Source organism: Porites lutea, chromosome 1 (genome assembly GCF_958299795.1).
Source record: "Porites lutea chromosome 1, jaPorLute2.1, whole genome shotgun sequence".
Classification (NCBI taxonomy): Eukaryota; Metazoa; Cnidaria; class Anthozoa; order Scleractinia; family Poritidae; genus Porites; species Porites lutea.
Window position 1 is genome coordinate 9,635,858 of NC_133201.1, and position 16,250 is coordinate 9,652,107.

General features: G+C 37.7%; 1 protein-coding gene across 1 annotated transcript; it reads left to right on the top strand.

Moving 5' to 3' along the window:
• Window positions 1-10,487: 10,487 nt before the first annotated feature.
• LOC140945277 (uncharacterized) lies at window positions 10,488-15,088 on the top strand. Its single transcript, XM_073394346.1, has 3 exons — window positions 10,488-10,494; window positions 12,668-13,300; window positions 14,615-15,088. Exons 1-3 carry the CDS (start codon window positions 10,488-10,490, stop codon window positions 14,908-14,910), a joined length of 936 nt encoding a protein of 311 aa, XP_073250447.1. The 3' UTR covers window positions 14,911-15,088.
• The last annotated feature ends 1,162 nt before the right edge of the window (window positions 15,089-16,250 follow it).

The window sequence follows — 16,250 nt, forward strand, 5'->3', positions numbered from 1 at the left end:
TCGGAAAAATCACATACCAAAAGAAGTTCTTACTGTTTTCCAATCAAGAAAGACAGAAGACAGTTTTCGGCCGAATCATTTCAATTTGCAATTGGGGAGAGAAAGGAGAGTCGAGCAATTAGTGAATTGGTACCGAGTAACAATATTTGAGTGACTGTCAAGTGACTGTCAAAAACTTTGAATGTGGATGTGATTTTTTTGTGTCTCGAATGATCACCATCGCATCCTGAATCTGGCGCACGTCCTACAAATAAGATCCACCTATTTTCCAGATTTTTACCCGATCAGTTGTATCCCACGCACGTTCGGGGTGGTACATGCTAGTTAGCGGTTTCCCTATCCGGCAATATCTCATCAGCTTAATCTGTTGGTCGTTCACTTAATTACCTGAATAACTCATTCGAATCCGAAAACAGGTGATACCAGAACAAAGTGTTAGTGACACCTTTATCACCAGATTTATAGCGCGATGACCATAACGAAATAATTCAAATGGCTGTTTTCCTAGTACCAGTCAATTTTTCGACCCATGTTAATTGTCCTTTTCCTCTGAAACTGTAAAGCATTTTTTAAAAGGCTATATATCTAGCCGGGTTTTTGAAAATGTTATCGCCAAATGAACCTTTTGCGTCCAACAGTTTTTTTCGGCCAAAAACTATCTCCAAAGTAGCTATTATAAAACTAAGAGTGCAGCCATTGCTTTTTTCTCTTCTCTTCCTTTTCTTCTCCTCGCTAACTTTGTCTTTCTCCTTTCCTTTTCCTTCGTTACTCTGGTTTTGGAGCTTCTCAGGCTTAAGAAACCTGCCTTGACGACTTTTCACTCAAATGACTGCAATTTCGTTCGGTCGTTTTCAAGAAAATCGACTAGATGTTGCTAAACAATTCTGCCAGTCTTTCAATGAATGTCATTTCGAAGTGGCAAACGGCGTTTCAGGCCGCATTTTGCGTCACAATACTGCTCATTTAGCAGCGAGTCTTCCAGCCGGGTTTTTGAAAACGTTATCGCCAAATCGACCTTTTGCGTCCAACAGTTTTTCAGGCCAAAAACTTGAACTTTAAGAAACCTGCCTTTTGACGACTTTTCCACTCGAACGACTGCAAATTTCGTTAGGTTGGTTTTCAAAAATTTTCTAGATATGTTTCGTCGGGAAAACTAAAAAGGAAGCGAATGTCTACTTAAACAAAATAACCCCTGTAAAAACTGATTCGGATTCCAGTGGTCTTATCTGAATATATTATGTGTCCACAAAGCTTGCAAACAGGTTATCTCACAATTTTCTTTGCCAAACACTAGCTAAGGAAACAAACTTCATCTGCCCGTCCGTCAAAACTATATACTGGATCGTACCATGATTTTTCAGTTTTACTTTTAGTAGTTAGTGGTTCCAGGACTCAATGAGAACAAAGATTACAAGTTGATGACCCTTAGAGGACACAGACTTTTATAAAGCAAATACCTAAATAAAACATTTAAACCAAACTAAACGCTGACTCCAACTGCTTTTGATGGCTCAAGTTGCATAGAGAAACCCAGCTGGAGACAAAAAAGTCGAAATACTGCCAGTACTGGATACTGCGTGTTACATGTTGCTGTTGTCCTATTAGCTTGAAGTTTTGCGCGGGGAAGACGCTCGCGTGCAATTCACTCTTGGCTTTGTTTTTCGGTTTTGCGGGGGAATATATTCGGCACACTGAAGTTACTGCTGTTACTCTTGCTTGCAAGTCACTGTTGGCTTTGTTTTGTGGCTGTTTGCTGCTGGATTTGCTTTTAGCTTTTGCGAGGGAAAACGTTTGCATTCAATTGACCTTTGGCTCTGATTTGACTTTTTGCATCTTACTGATTCAAATGTAGGTCAATTTTTTCAGTATTAAAATCACAAACGCTCAATACGCGTTTCCTTGTTCTTTTTTGGTTTTCTTTGTTTTGTGTTTGTTTTGCCGTTTTTCGTTGCGTTTCTTAGATGTGTTCCTCTAGATCAAAGAAAGTGCAAAAGCTAAGCTAGAATATTTAAAGCGCACTTTCCAAGTGAATGGATATAAGTAGAAAAATAATCATTGTGGATTCACCACAGTATTGTTTAAAGATTGATAATCGAAAACTTGAGAGTTTCTATGTACTGTACTTAATTCCTCCAATATATTTTAGGTGAATCTTCAAATTACGTCAATGGAGAGATAGAAGAGAGCCAGTGCCGAATCGAAAAACAAGATATCATTTCCTTGGAGAACAGCCCCACAGAACGAGGCAGTCACCAAACACTAGAAGCGATACCGCCAATACACCTCAAACGGTTGTCGGAGCTAATGACAAAAGTCTAAACGATGCCATCCTAAATGATACAAGTGTATCTGACACTAGTATATCGTCCATGTCTGAGTTGTCCGGAAACACGTCCTTCCACGAGGCGTCTATTGCGTTTTCTGACTCTTTTCTCCTACGTGTATCAAAGCGCCATCGCACATGACGTTACCGTTGGATTCTGCTGTCGACCTCGAAGAAGTAGCGAACGATTCTGTTAACAAGAAAGATGTATAGTGTCTCTTGCTCAGATTATTAACTCTCTGACTTTAACTTTTGCATAAAATGAATTAATTAAAATTCACGAACAGATCCTAAATTTTATGTTGTAACATACGGAAAATATGTGATAACTGCACTCGAAACTTCGCTGGAAAGATGTCATTTTAATAACCTGAGATCAGGCTCAATTTTCGTTTAGCTTTGTCATAACATTCCGGAGGGCTAGGCGAAATAGCGTTAGCGAGAATGTATGAGAACAACTAAAATTGGGCCTGATCTCAGGTTACATTTTAATGGCGACACTTTCGCCTTTTGTCCACAGATGTAAAAGTGAATTCTGCATTAAATATTTCCATAATTTTCAAGCAAATGAGAGTCATAACAAACATATATACTATAGTAAGTGCATATTATTTTGACTTGGAGACAAAGATTATATATTTTGTGTTACTCGCAAACGAAAGAAAATCTCAGCGCTATTTGTGTAAAACCTGGTTGATTGCTCATTAACGGGGAAGTTGAAATTATTATTTTTATCTAGTGGTAGTTTTTTTCAGATATTCCACGCTATAAAAGACATTTCTTTACAAGACGCCAATCATTATGTATTAAGGACACTGACAGGGCACGGGAAACTTACCAAGAACTCTTAAACTGTATATGTAAGTTGGACACTTTAGGAAAAAGCAGCAATCTCTGATCCTAAGTATTTAAATGCAGGGGCGGATCCAGGGGGAGGGTGCAGGGGGTGCGCACCCCCCCCCCCTGGGATGACCTGCGGCCGCTTTCTAATTAACACTGTGCAGTCGCTTGACAGACATACAAAATCTGCTGTATAGTTTGATATGTATTCTCAGCAGTTCACATTATGTTATTTCCTAATCAAAAGCCCTCTTCTTCGTATTCGCTTTTAAAATTTTCTACGTCTTCAATCAGTTAGTGGTGCACCCCCTCCTAAGAAAAATCCTGGATCCGCCCCTGAAATGCATTAGGAACACGGGGCAGAAATTTGTTAGATACTTTTTTTAACTTAAGAGAAACGTCTTACAATTTAAGAGGAAATAGTGTTAATCTTTGCGTTCCCAAATTTAATCTTAATTTTATGAGGAACTCTTTAACTTACAAGTGCGCTCAACTATGGAATAATTTTCCGGAAGATGTCAAGCTGGCCGATAATAATGTTAATATTTTTAAGTCTAAGCTAAGATCAATTCAGTTGTAATTTTTATATTTTCATATATTTTTTGTAATTTTTATAATTTTTTTATATTCATGTGTACATAGATTTAGATTATATATTTATTTTTTTTATATATATTAGATAAACTTGTAATTGTAGATTTAATGCACGTTCGTATTTTAAACGAGCACTTGTGCTCTTAGACGATAACGTGGTTAAATAAATTATTGTTTATTGTTTTGTTTACGCGAATTTGTACCACGTGACCAAGTTTACTAGTCTTTTACTATTCATTATTTCAGCACATAAATTAGTAGTTTCAAGCAATTTTTTTATCAATAAGAATTGTTTTAAACTGTTTTTATCTCCTCATTTGCTATTTTGAGAAATTCTCAACTTGAATCTGACGTTTTCCGTTAGCCGTAGGCGTGAAGCTTAAGAAGGAATCAAGAGCAATAACCCATTATGGCTCTTGGAAGGAATCCATTAGGAAATTGAGTAATTTCAATTTTCAGTAGACAAAAACCTTATACCAGAGTAATTTAAACAATATCGGGTTCTTTTTTCTTTTTTTTAGAGCTATAGATGTAATTAGTTATCTGTAGTAACACCAAAGAAAATTTCTCATGGGCGCTAGAGAAAATAAATGTCATGAAAATCCCACAAAATGACATCTTACACATGAAATTTTCAGAATTTTACCTGTGTTTTCACAATTCTTGTGAAATTTGACATTTATTTTCTCGGGCTCCCATGAGAAATAGTCTTTGTTGTTATTATAACACCAAATAATAATTACTACTAATTATATCTATAGCCCTTATTACATCGCATATCTTTAGCCCTTGAAAAATCTAAAAAAAAGAATGCGATATTGTTTAAATTATTCCCGCCGGTACAAGGTTTTTGTCCACTGAAAAATAAAATTACTCATGACAAGTTCCTGGTGGATTCCTTCTTAAACTCTTTAATGTTAAGGAATACACTGAAGAAAATAGCAGTGCGTACTGAACAATTTAAAAAGAGTTTGAGTTATAGTGAAGCGGTCGTCACTGACAAGTTTTAAGTAAAGAAGTGTTTACCAGAGTTTCCTAGTCTAAGGTTGCATATATGTCTTACACGGTGTTCGTGTAAAGTCACCTATAATTTACCTGTTAATGGTAGCATTTTAATTTTGGAGATAGTCTTTGTCTTTTATTGTTTCATATAAGTAGCTTATTTCTGTTAGTTTTCTGTTTTTTCTTTCCTTATAATTAGCTGAAGGATTTTTATCCTACCCCCGGATCCTACCTCATCTTTATTTCTAACGGCTAATTTGTCAGTTGAAGCATACGGTAGCACTTACCCGTAAACGTTTTTCGAAATTACTCCATTATGGTTCCGATTCGTAACGTGAGAAGGGCTATTAGGCCGGAAATGGCAAATAAACCGGGCTCTGTTAACTGGTACCAAACTGATTTCCACATGTCGAAAAAATCACTGACAATCAAAAATTTGTTCTGTTGTCCAACTGTTATGCTTTTGTTTTTTTACTGTTTTTTGATCCAGATGGGAAAACCCAAGAAGAAATTAAAAACGAAAAGAAACCCTGACACCAAGGAGCGACTACTAGATTTTAGAACATCTCGAGGGAGAAGCCATGAGAAGAATTAATAAACTGAATTTGTCTTTATTTCTTCATATCGAGAGAAAATTTCGCACTAACTCGGGGTCTTCTTAACACAGAAATCAATTAAAATATGAACATGGAAGAAACTTTTGCTATCCACTCGTCTCCGCAGAATGAAATTTTTGCTGGATTGTTCTCAACGAGCTATCCAATTATAACCAACTTGAAATCGAAAATTTCGAAAAATGATGTACTTTTTTCCTTGATGATACCTTAACAAAACATTAGCCAGGCAGACTTCAATACTAAGACAAGGTCATCTTTGAGAAAGCAGACAAAACGATTCGTTTAGGAGATAATGACATTTTATTTGACGCCTTGAAAAGGAGTTAACGCTTAGCTTGATCAGCTAGTTTAAAGGTAATTTACAGTCATCAGTGTATACTAACACCTATTAACTAAAAATGTACAATAATTTATCCGATAAAAAATATATACGATAAAAGACAACAGGCCCAGTTACGAACTCCCTTATCAATCAAAATTAAGTGACAGAATTTTATTTTTCACTTTATTAGCTTGTTCGAAATGGCACATGAGTTTACAGCTATAATAAAGGTTAAAGTCAAGAACTTTTCCAGTGATGAAATATTAATGTATAGTCGACTCGGAGGTCAATTATATTTTAATTAACAATTATTCCTCGAGCCCCAATGGCCTCTGAGTCGAGAGGAATAATTGTTTTAGTAAAATACAACTAGTTGGTCAAAAATATCGAGAATAAAAAAATTTAGCTAGTTAAAGCCAGACTTTAATCCTTTTTTGCCGCCAAAAAGCCGGTGCGTTTTGCTACTAATGGGGTATAACATACAGCCTAGTAGTAGCTCAACCAATTCAAGAACGCAGCATTGATAACGAGACCACTAGTTGGGTTTTACTTATCAGTGATATCTTTAAAGAGGTCAGTTTTCTTTAACGCCGCCTTTTCATTCACCCGTATTTGGCCAACCCTTCTTTGCTCTTTCCCCTTCTTCATACTTTTCAACATAGAAAAAAAACGTTACTTGAAGCCACAGAAGCAAAATGAAGATATAATTTAGACAATTTAACTTTAAGTTTCTGCCTTCAAGAAACTAACATAGGTCAAAAGAAACAGTACCCCTTAGTAAAACTGTTTTTTTAAGAATCAGTTTTATTAAAGTAGACAACACTGACCAAGGACATGGAGAATTAAGCCGCGAGTTGAACAAGAGCTCAAAGAGCTGTATCCTCTCTTGATTGTATCAACCCCACCCCCCCCCCACCCCCCAAACCCCCTTTAAGTTGATTGAATCGATTTCTCGATCTTTTCAAGATATAATCTTTACTTTATTAAACTCATTGAGGGCGAGCCACTGGATTAGTCTGGATTTTTCATGAACTTTTTCCGTTTCAAGTCGTTTTTTCCCCAAGGCCATTCTTTTTTCTTTCTCCGTTTAGCGTTGTCCGACCGACCCAAATTTTTGGCGTTTTCCAACAAAAAAAAGTAGCGACGTAGTTAAACCATTTTTCACTTGAAATAATTCTGTTAATCTGAAAACTGAGCATAGTAACAGCATAGAGAAAAACAGGAACATTTCTTACAGTGCATTGTGTATTTTGTTAATCCAAATATGTGAATGTTGACTTTTAACGTCGTCCTGTGGTACCAGGGCCTCCTATTCCGAGACTACTTGCGATTTTTTTTTTAGTTTTTTTTTTTTTTTTTTTTTTTTTCAATCCGACCTACCGACCCAATATCAGGAAACGCATCCGACGCCAAACGAAAAAAAAGGAGAGGGCGCAACTCCTCCTGATCCGCTAATAGCCCAGTGTTTAGACTGTTATGAACTTTGCCAGCTCAATAATTTAGTTTGAAGACCAAATACAATTAGCGAAATACTAAAATGCCAGCAGGAAGGTTTAAATACGGTCACTCCATCAGAACAGTGACCTCTCGAAATATATCCTTTGCTAAAATTGAAAAGGTATCTTGTCGAGGAACAAACTGGAATACCTCACTCAGATCCGTTGTATGAGAATATAGGAAAGACAATAATTCAAACCCGATGGTGAAGTGGTACCTGTCAATTGAAATGTCTTTCTTGTTCATCACTTTCACCCCAAAACTCTTATATATTTTTAAAAACTCTGAGTTTGTCACTGCAAAAGGAGAAAGTACATACCGTTCACTTTCAACCAAAAACGTCTGTTTTGAATAAATACAAGATCGAGAGAATGAGCTACACTCTCTCTTGATAAATATTGTCAGTTATGCCATTACAGGAGTAACTCTTTCTCGAACACTTTAAGCCGACAGTGAATCCACCAGGACATTGAGTAATTTTGATTTTCAGTGGACAAAAATCTTGTACCAGAATAATTTTAGTAAAGCATATTGCATTCTTTCTTACACATTTCAAGGGCTAAAGATGAAATAAATCATCTGTAGTAACACCAAAAAATTTCTCATGGGAGTCCGAGAAAATGAATGTCAAATTTTACAAAATTTGTTAAAAAAATTCTTACACATTAAAATTTTCAGAATTTTACCGATGAAATCACAATTCTTGTGAAATTTGACTTTCATTTTCTTGGACTTCCATGAGAAATTTTCTTTGGTGTTACTACAGATGATTTATTACATCTTTGCCCTTGAAAAATGTAAAAAAGAATGCAATATTCTTTAAATTATTCTGGTACAAGGTTTTTGTCCACTGAAAATTAAAATTACTCAATTTCCTGGTGGATTGGGTCTTAATTCGCACTTTTTATTTCTGGAGAGGTGAGGGGTAGGATGGTTTTTTCTTTTTTTAAAAAAAGGAAGAGAATTCGATGGAAAAGGAAATGACTGAGGAACAAAAAAATGTTGAGAATGTTAAAACAACGGAACATTAATTCTCTTTGCAATTTTAAAAAAGCCTTGGATACTTAAATCGACAAGTCAATAATCTTATATTGTCGATCAGCGGGAAATATGTTTTAATCGTTTAACGGGAGATAACTTCCAAGTCAGACTTGTGCCACAAGTCAGATCATTAAAAATATGTCGACAGTAAAACAAGAAATAATCTAGCAAGATGAATATCCAGATAAACAGATGTTGTAGCATGACTGTCGTCTCTGAGTGTCCTAAACGAAGAGTCGAACGAACTTTACATGTAACCGTCTGAGACGGATACAATTAGTTTTCGAACATACAAAAATGAATAGACTCAATGTTTTGCTAACATCACTTCCTGTCGCCCGAGAATTCCGCTGTATTTTCATTTTTATATAAATGAAATGAACTGCTGTGGTTCTTGAACTACAAGAGAGGTGTATGGCAGGATACCAGCCTAATCCAACTTAAACTGGCTGTCGGCAACTACCTTAGTTATTATAATTAACTGCATGAAGCTTTTTAGCTGCCTTTCAATCTTGCAGGGTCTCAATCTGAAGATTCCAAAACAAAGACCTGTAGTAACTGTAGCTGCTAAGAATTTGGGTAATTTTTTTCGTTCTGGATCGTTAGATGTTGTTGAAACGGAGAGCATATGAGAGTTATACTCGTGCGTGAAAATTGTCATTAATTATTACACTGGTATGCAGTTACAAAATTGTCCATGCATTTCACTTTTGCTTTTTATCACTTTGACGCGATAAATAATAAATTAGCCCTATGACTTAAAAGTCTTCCAGCGCGACAAAATGATTCAAACGGACGTCTTCAGCTACTAACTAAGGAATCCCGGCCGCCTGCGAGGATCTCAACCATCAGTTGACAAAAAAAGTAAGTTTTTTCTCAATGTACTTCTGCATTTTAAAACTTCTTATACAGTAAAACGCCACGAAGAAAAACCTAGATTTTTTGAACTTTGGCAAAATAGATTCTTATAGTTTGGAGTACTTATTGGAAGTTTAGGCTAAATAGGATTTTAATTTTTACGAAGAAGGATACTGTTGTTGACTACAAGAAATTGCTGTAAATAGTATTTGTCCTTCATAATAGGCATTTATTTACCAAAAATCTAGCAAAACTAGGTTAACAGCTAGACCAACTTTATTGCAGAAAACAAACATTTTTAAAATTTTTATTCTTGTTATTTGTTTTCTATTGTTGCATTTTACAATATATTTTCAGTACTGTAATGTAAATTTCCCATATTAATTAAAGCCAGACTTTTGGTCAAAATGTTTATGAAAATGTACTCTAACCCACATATAAGAACCTGTTGATTTTTCTTTGCTAAACTGGTTCTTATATTTTGGAGTATTAAAATGACAAATTTCTGCCAGCGGGTTGTTACGGTTAAACGACTCTTGTTATCGGGCTGCCCGCGAGGGCAAATCCTGAACAAGAAATGAACAGCACATTCTTTCTATGTCAAAAAAGAGACGAGCTGGCGGACGGAACTCCCAGAAGGCTTTGCATGTCCGTTCCTCACTTCCTTGAGACCTCAAAGCCCCTACCCCATTATCGGTCAATTCTGTGGCAAATTAAAGACCCATCTCAGTCATTTTTGGGCAAATATGTAATTTTCGCCATCCCAACTTAGTCACTTTCTATTTATGTATCTACCTTAACGATCTTTTAAATAGGTCATCCTAAAATGAATTGACCCTTTTTTCTTAATTGATTGAAGAACACTTTACTTTTCACCTACAGTACAAAAATTCTGGTACGTTTGCTAACCGTAAATATGAAGAACTGTCTTACTCCAAAAAATTCGAAAATGTGCGACTCCATTCTAGAATGCGACCCCATTATAGTCAATCCAGTCATGAAAATGAGACCCCATCTAGCGGCACATACCCATTAGTCCATTATATATAAGGAAGGGAACCACAACAGTTTGTTCGTCGTGGATCTCGTCGTCAGCCTTCTTTTGCTAGATTCTTTACCCTCCTAAATCCATTCCCCCTTTCCCTCTCTTGCTCAATCAACCATTCTACAAACAATCATCGCTTAGTTTTAGATCTTCTTGGGGTTGCTATTTGGGTCGTCGTCACACATCAACGCTCCTACCGGGAACAGTTTACAGAGAAGTTTAAAATTTTGTTTTGGATTCACTTTCAATGAATTTTCTTTCTTCTGCAGGTTAACCTTCCGAATGCTGACTTATCCGAGGATGATTCTTTACATTTTTCAACTTTGCTTCAGAACCGTTCTTGCGAAAATGGCAGGTTGGTCAGTCTTTGACAAACTTCCGGTTAGCGAGCCACTCAAAATGTCAATCAGTCGGTCAGTCAATTTATTTTTGTCATAAGGGAGTCAGATCACCCATACTCCAGTACAACCCGACGCTCCTATCCCCCCTCCCCGTTCGTAAGGTGGCTGGAATCCAGTCAGAATTGCAGCCCCACGATCTTTCGGCAACACACATGTATACATATATATCGGGTAGTAACCAGTAATTGTTAATAAAGCTAAAGCTCACGGAGATGCGCTGGTTTGAACTGTGCATCTCATATTGCGCATAACAACATGGCCGCCTTGAAAAAGAGCTTCTGAAAAGACAGTATTGAAATGAAGTTCAATCGAAGAAAAAAGTTAATGGAATTTTCGGTTACCGTTTTTTATCACCGATATATGTAGGTCTAAATGTGTTTGCGAATCTGCTTAACGTAAGAGGTACTCGTTTTGGCCATTAGGGAGCTTAAGCAAAGGCGTTTTTGAGCGACGGACGTCAACCGGAAGTGAGGCATTTTCCCTCTTAACATGCCTTGACGATATACAATTTGTATTCATTAGCTTATTCACTCTTATAGAGGCGAATTGACTGAAAATTTGGGCGAAACCACCGTTTAAAAAAGGAAAAAGGCCACTTCCGGTTGACGTGCGTCGCTTAAAAACGTCGTCGCTTAAGCTCCCTAATTATGCATGTACCTCTTTACCTCCTTTTGAATTAAGTCTCTGAAAAGTAAATGCTCGTCTGTTGTTTTAAAATAATTGTTTTGAATATGATTTCTGCAGGTTGCAGTTGAAGTTGACTCCTCACCGATGCGTTCGATAGTGACTGTTAAACTTGTGTATATATAGTCACTTTTTACATAAAATTGTCTTCGAATGGGCAATCGCGAATCACTAATAGCACAAATCACGCTTCAAGAAAAAAGTTAGGGCCTGTTTACATGAGGGTGGGGGACCCCAGGTAGGTGTGGTAACATGTGGCGGGTTACCCCACCTAACATGTAAACGTGATCACATTAAAATGAGAGATTGTATGGACAGGCGGGTTACCACTCTTACGCGGGTTACCTCACTTACCTGAGGTCCTCCACCATCGTGTAAACAGGCCCTTAAATGAGATGAGTCTCTACTCAGCCTCATCTCATCTTACTGGTCTCACTGGCCAGTATTCCCGTCAACTTCTGGTTAGGCCTACCTGTTGTTTTTCTCAGAGATGACGAACAGATCGTCCTTTTGTTGTTTGAAATAATGAACATCCAAGCCTGGAAGTAAGTTTTGAGGCCTCCGAACCATTTTAGCGTTTGCGGAATTCTTGTTTCCTTGTAGTTTTCTCATATTTGCTTGTCCTCTTGGTTAGAAGTTCCCCACATAAGCCTCGCTTTCACACGAAAGCAAGCACTAGTCTTAGCCCTCCCGAGAATACTATTCTCTTCATGCCTTTTCTTGATTATGTATTGACATGGTTGGGAGAGAATTGATGTTGCGGCTTACTTTTGGAAAGCAGAGGTTTGATAAACAAACAAGGGTGATTTAACAAGTTTAAGCGTGACAAAACACGGACACGAGTTTTGTGAATGGCTTACATCTTTCCTCTAGATGTCTTGTCCATTTTTTCAATAATTGTTGCGGGTTGAATAATTTTGTCAAGACAACTCAATCGCTTTTCATCTGATTAAATAACAACTAATAAGTTTCAACATGGAGAAAATCTGCCTTTTTAGTTAAATAAATCATACTCATCATTCAACAGAAGCATACAGCCTGAGCATTCGTGAAGCCACAAGGGACCTTTTACTGAGGCATGCCACAGCTGTGGAAATGCATGAGCAAATGAAAATCTTCTTTCCCCCATCCCTTCTCGGCCTCGCCCCTTCCGCTAGCATTTTCCAGGTTAAAAGATAGTAGTGCAGTCCGACAGCTGTTAATAGTGATTTGCTTTACTTGTTTTATTACCCGGACGTCTATCTGAGAGCCTGGTAAAGGTCACAAGATCGCCAGAGCCCTCCTTTATAATTGCCTACAAACCTGCACAGATCTCGTTATTTCCTTTGCAATTTTTACAAAATAAAATGTCATGTGATCTTGTAAATCGCTTTGAGCGGCAGTTCTACTTTACATAAGGAGAATCCTTCTTCATTAAGCATTGCCCTTTCTTGTAAGTTGCAGGTGACTTGAAAGTAACATTGGCCATGTTTTCTGGTCTCGAAGATCCTCAGTGGGTGATACCAACGACAAGCGAAGCGTACAAAGATGTTAAGGTATACCTAGATCAAGCGATACAGAAGGGCCTTACATTCTCTTCCGGAGATATGCCTGCAAAGCTTGGCTACAGGGGCTTTCTAGTAAAAGAAGGGACTGGTCCCGAGCGGTTAATTGTTGGTCCCAACACGATACCCTTACAACTTCGTTTGCTAGATACCGCACCCACCACGATTTTGCTCGAAGGTGACCGCCAGGATATTGCGGAAGAGATTTCCTCGGGTGCTGTCATAGCTGAAATCAGTGGTCGGAAGGCCAGACGCTGGGCACCTCCTTACGAGCCCTCGCAGTGGCAGACGGAACGAAGAAGGTTGTGCAACAACTGTTACAATTATGCAACTATGAGAGCGACGGATAACTTCGCGCAGCCTGGCCGTGGAAGTGGACAACCTTTCCACCCACGTTTTTTTAGAGGTCAAGACGTCAAAGAAGCTGCACAACGTGATGGCTTGGAGGTATATGATCCCCCGCTGGGAAGTGGCGAAGTTCGCAGATTCCCCCTGGAAGGAAAACATCTTGTCGCCCTTGTAGTTCGAGATGGTTAGTAAATCTTGATGTTTTTTTTTAATAGTAGAGAGTTTTAGATCCGAGTTTACCGCGAACCTCTAACCGCTGGAGGTCACGTGACAAGTCTTTCGCGTCACGTTTGAGGTTTACGATGTGCGTTTTCAACGTGGGCAGATAGATTTTCACGTATGTCATTTACCTGAAAGATTTTAGAGTATAAATCTTGTTTTATCCCACGTAATGATGCAAAAATCTTGTGGAGCAAGTCTTTATCCATTAACAAAGGCACAAATACGGGCGAAATGCTAAATTTGATAAATCCTATTGGATCTTGAAAACAAGCGCCATTCATGGCTGCTGGTTCAAAATGGCGGCCGTAAAATTACAAGAAGAACTAATGTAAGAATTTACAGCTCTTTGCTGCTAGATAACCCGGTGTTACGGTAAATTTCTTTTATTTTCACTGATTGATTTTTCTTCTATTTCTAAGTGGAAAAATAAACCAGAATCCACTTCTTTAATCCACCACCAATCTAAATCGAATTATTTTTGAACGTTGAACCGCAAACGGGTAACGGCGAACCGCGGTTAGAGGTTCGCGGTAAACTCGGATCTAAAACTCTCTAGTGGAAAGTTGGATGTTCGAACCGCTATGTGTTCTAATTAAGGGACAAAAAAGGGAATAACCATAAAGTATTACAGCCTTTCATTAAAACAAGTCTGAAGTCACATGAATAACTATTAATAACGACTATAACTATAACTTAACCTTAAATTCAGCCTCAAAAAAAAGTATGTGTAAGAACAGCCTACCATCATGAAACAACTTCATCTTCAAGGTATAATGTTCATGCATGGTTCTGGCAATAGGACACACTTGTACCTCTGCGTGTCGACAAGTTAGCCTTGAAAAGCTAGAGCTAATTCGTTAAGATAACTAGGGTTCATTCTTAATACCCAGGCAAAACGAATTGGAATTAAATTTAAAATTTACATTAAATTAAATTTAGTTCATAAACTCATTAATATTTCGGGTAGGCATATTGTCAAATTTAACTTGGTAATATTTATCACGTGTAAGGATCCTTCACCCGTAATATGTGGAGGTTAAAGAAGTTATTTTGTTGAAATAAAAGTAAAATTTTGATTTAAATAACACTGCCTGGCTTAATTACGAACACCCCTTTAATACACTTAATAAGGGGTTTGACGTTACAATCGGCTAAGAAATCAAATTACAGAACGTTTTGATGCTCTAGTGCACAAGCTAAATGATAACATCAACAATAAAATGATTCTATGTTGTTGCTACTAACTGCTATGCTATTTGTGTATCCGCCCTTTTAGACACCTACAAACGCAGGGGCGATTTTCATTGGTACCGTCTGGACAAAAATCCTGGTGTTCGTCCAGATCCTGATGGGTTTTGGTCCCACAAACAAGGCGAATCCCACGTCACAGACAGAGATAACCAAAGGCAGAGGATCACAGATCCGAGCAAGCTGGATCCACTCAAAAATCATGGTTACGAATTCGTTGCTTTCATGACAGTATCATTGAGTGACAACCTCAAACTTCAGGGCCCCCTAAATTGTGACCAAAGGTTGAAAGAGGAGCATGAATCTGAAGCGCCCAGTTGGTAAATAATAATAATAGAACATTTGTACATTGTCGTCATTTGTTTTCATTTGCAAACTAGGGCTATCGCCTCGGCTAAAAAGTAAGAGAGCGGATACGGTATTCTGTACTATCAGTAATAGTAATAAATTGTAACTGTAGGTTATTGCCCAAAAGTCTCACAATGTTGTTACGCATTTGTTAATTCTACTTGTTGTCTACTTGTTTGAAGTGGTCTTGCCCCAAAGATAGAGGCGAGGCAAATAATAGAAAATAAAATGATTGTTATTCACTCAAAATAATTCGCCGTTTCTGACTGGTCCCAATCCTCCGGCTACTTCGTCAATAACAAACCGGCGCTGACCAAATTTGGAAGATGCGAGCAATATACCATCAATTCTGTAGTATACAGCTATTTCGAGAAAGGTTGTCGGAAAAAGTGCACGCGACAATCCCGAAAGGCATTCTGGGTGGTTTTAAGTTCACTGTTCTTTAAAGAAATTTGAAAGAATAGGTAAGAAAGGCCGTCGAAATGTGTTTACGAGTGCTAAAGGAAAGCAACAAAAGTAGGTTCGACAGGTACACTCGTCAGAAACAGTGTATTGATCATATCCCATATTTCCTTTCGGGATTGTCGCGTGCACATTTTTCCGACAACCTTTCTCGAAATTGCTGTATATTTGATTGGGAACGAGGTTGATCGATTGAAAACGAGGCTGCTTGCATGGGCAATAGACCATCGATCAACTTCATTTCCAGGCGCGGAGGCCTAGTTGTTTATACACGAGTGAACTAAAACAAACCCCCGTGGTGTGAACGTCTATCTGAAGACGGAACAGCTGAATTTCTGACTAAAACTGAACGGAAGGAAAGCATGATTTCGCAAAACATATTTCTCTATGGATGTTATCTATTTGTTAATTACAAAATGATGTGAAAGCTACGCGCGCTGAGATTGGTCGTTGCCCTTGATCTATCATGGTACAGACACATGGATGACGTCACGGAAACTTGTTTTCTTTTTGTTCAACATGGCGCGCGGTTTTGAAAATGCTTGTGAGATTATTTCGGATTAAAGCGAGTGAAAGCCTCGGAAAAAATCTTAGCAGGAACTATTTACAAAGAAGAAAAATGGAGAAACTGAGACGAACAGATCTCTTGTTCAACTTGAGAATGCCAAAACTACAAGAAATCTTCACAACAGTTGCTATCGTGTGTCATCACTACGAGAGATTCGCTGGTTTGCCACATGTTTTCGCTATTATTTTGCTTTGAGCAAGAAAAGACGTTGAAAAACGTTTCGAAGAAACTCTATACAATTAAGCAAGATAAAGAAATTAAAAGAAGAAGTAGAGAGGAAAAAAAA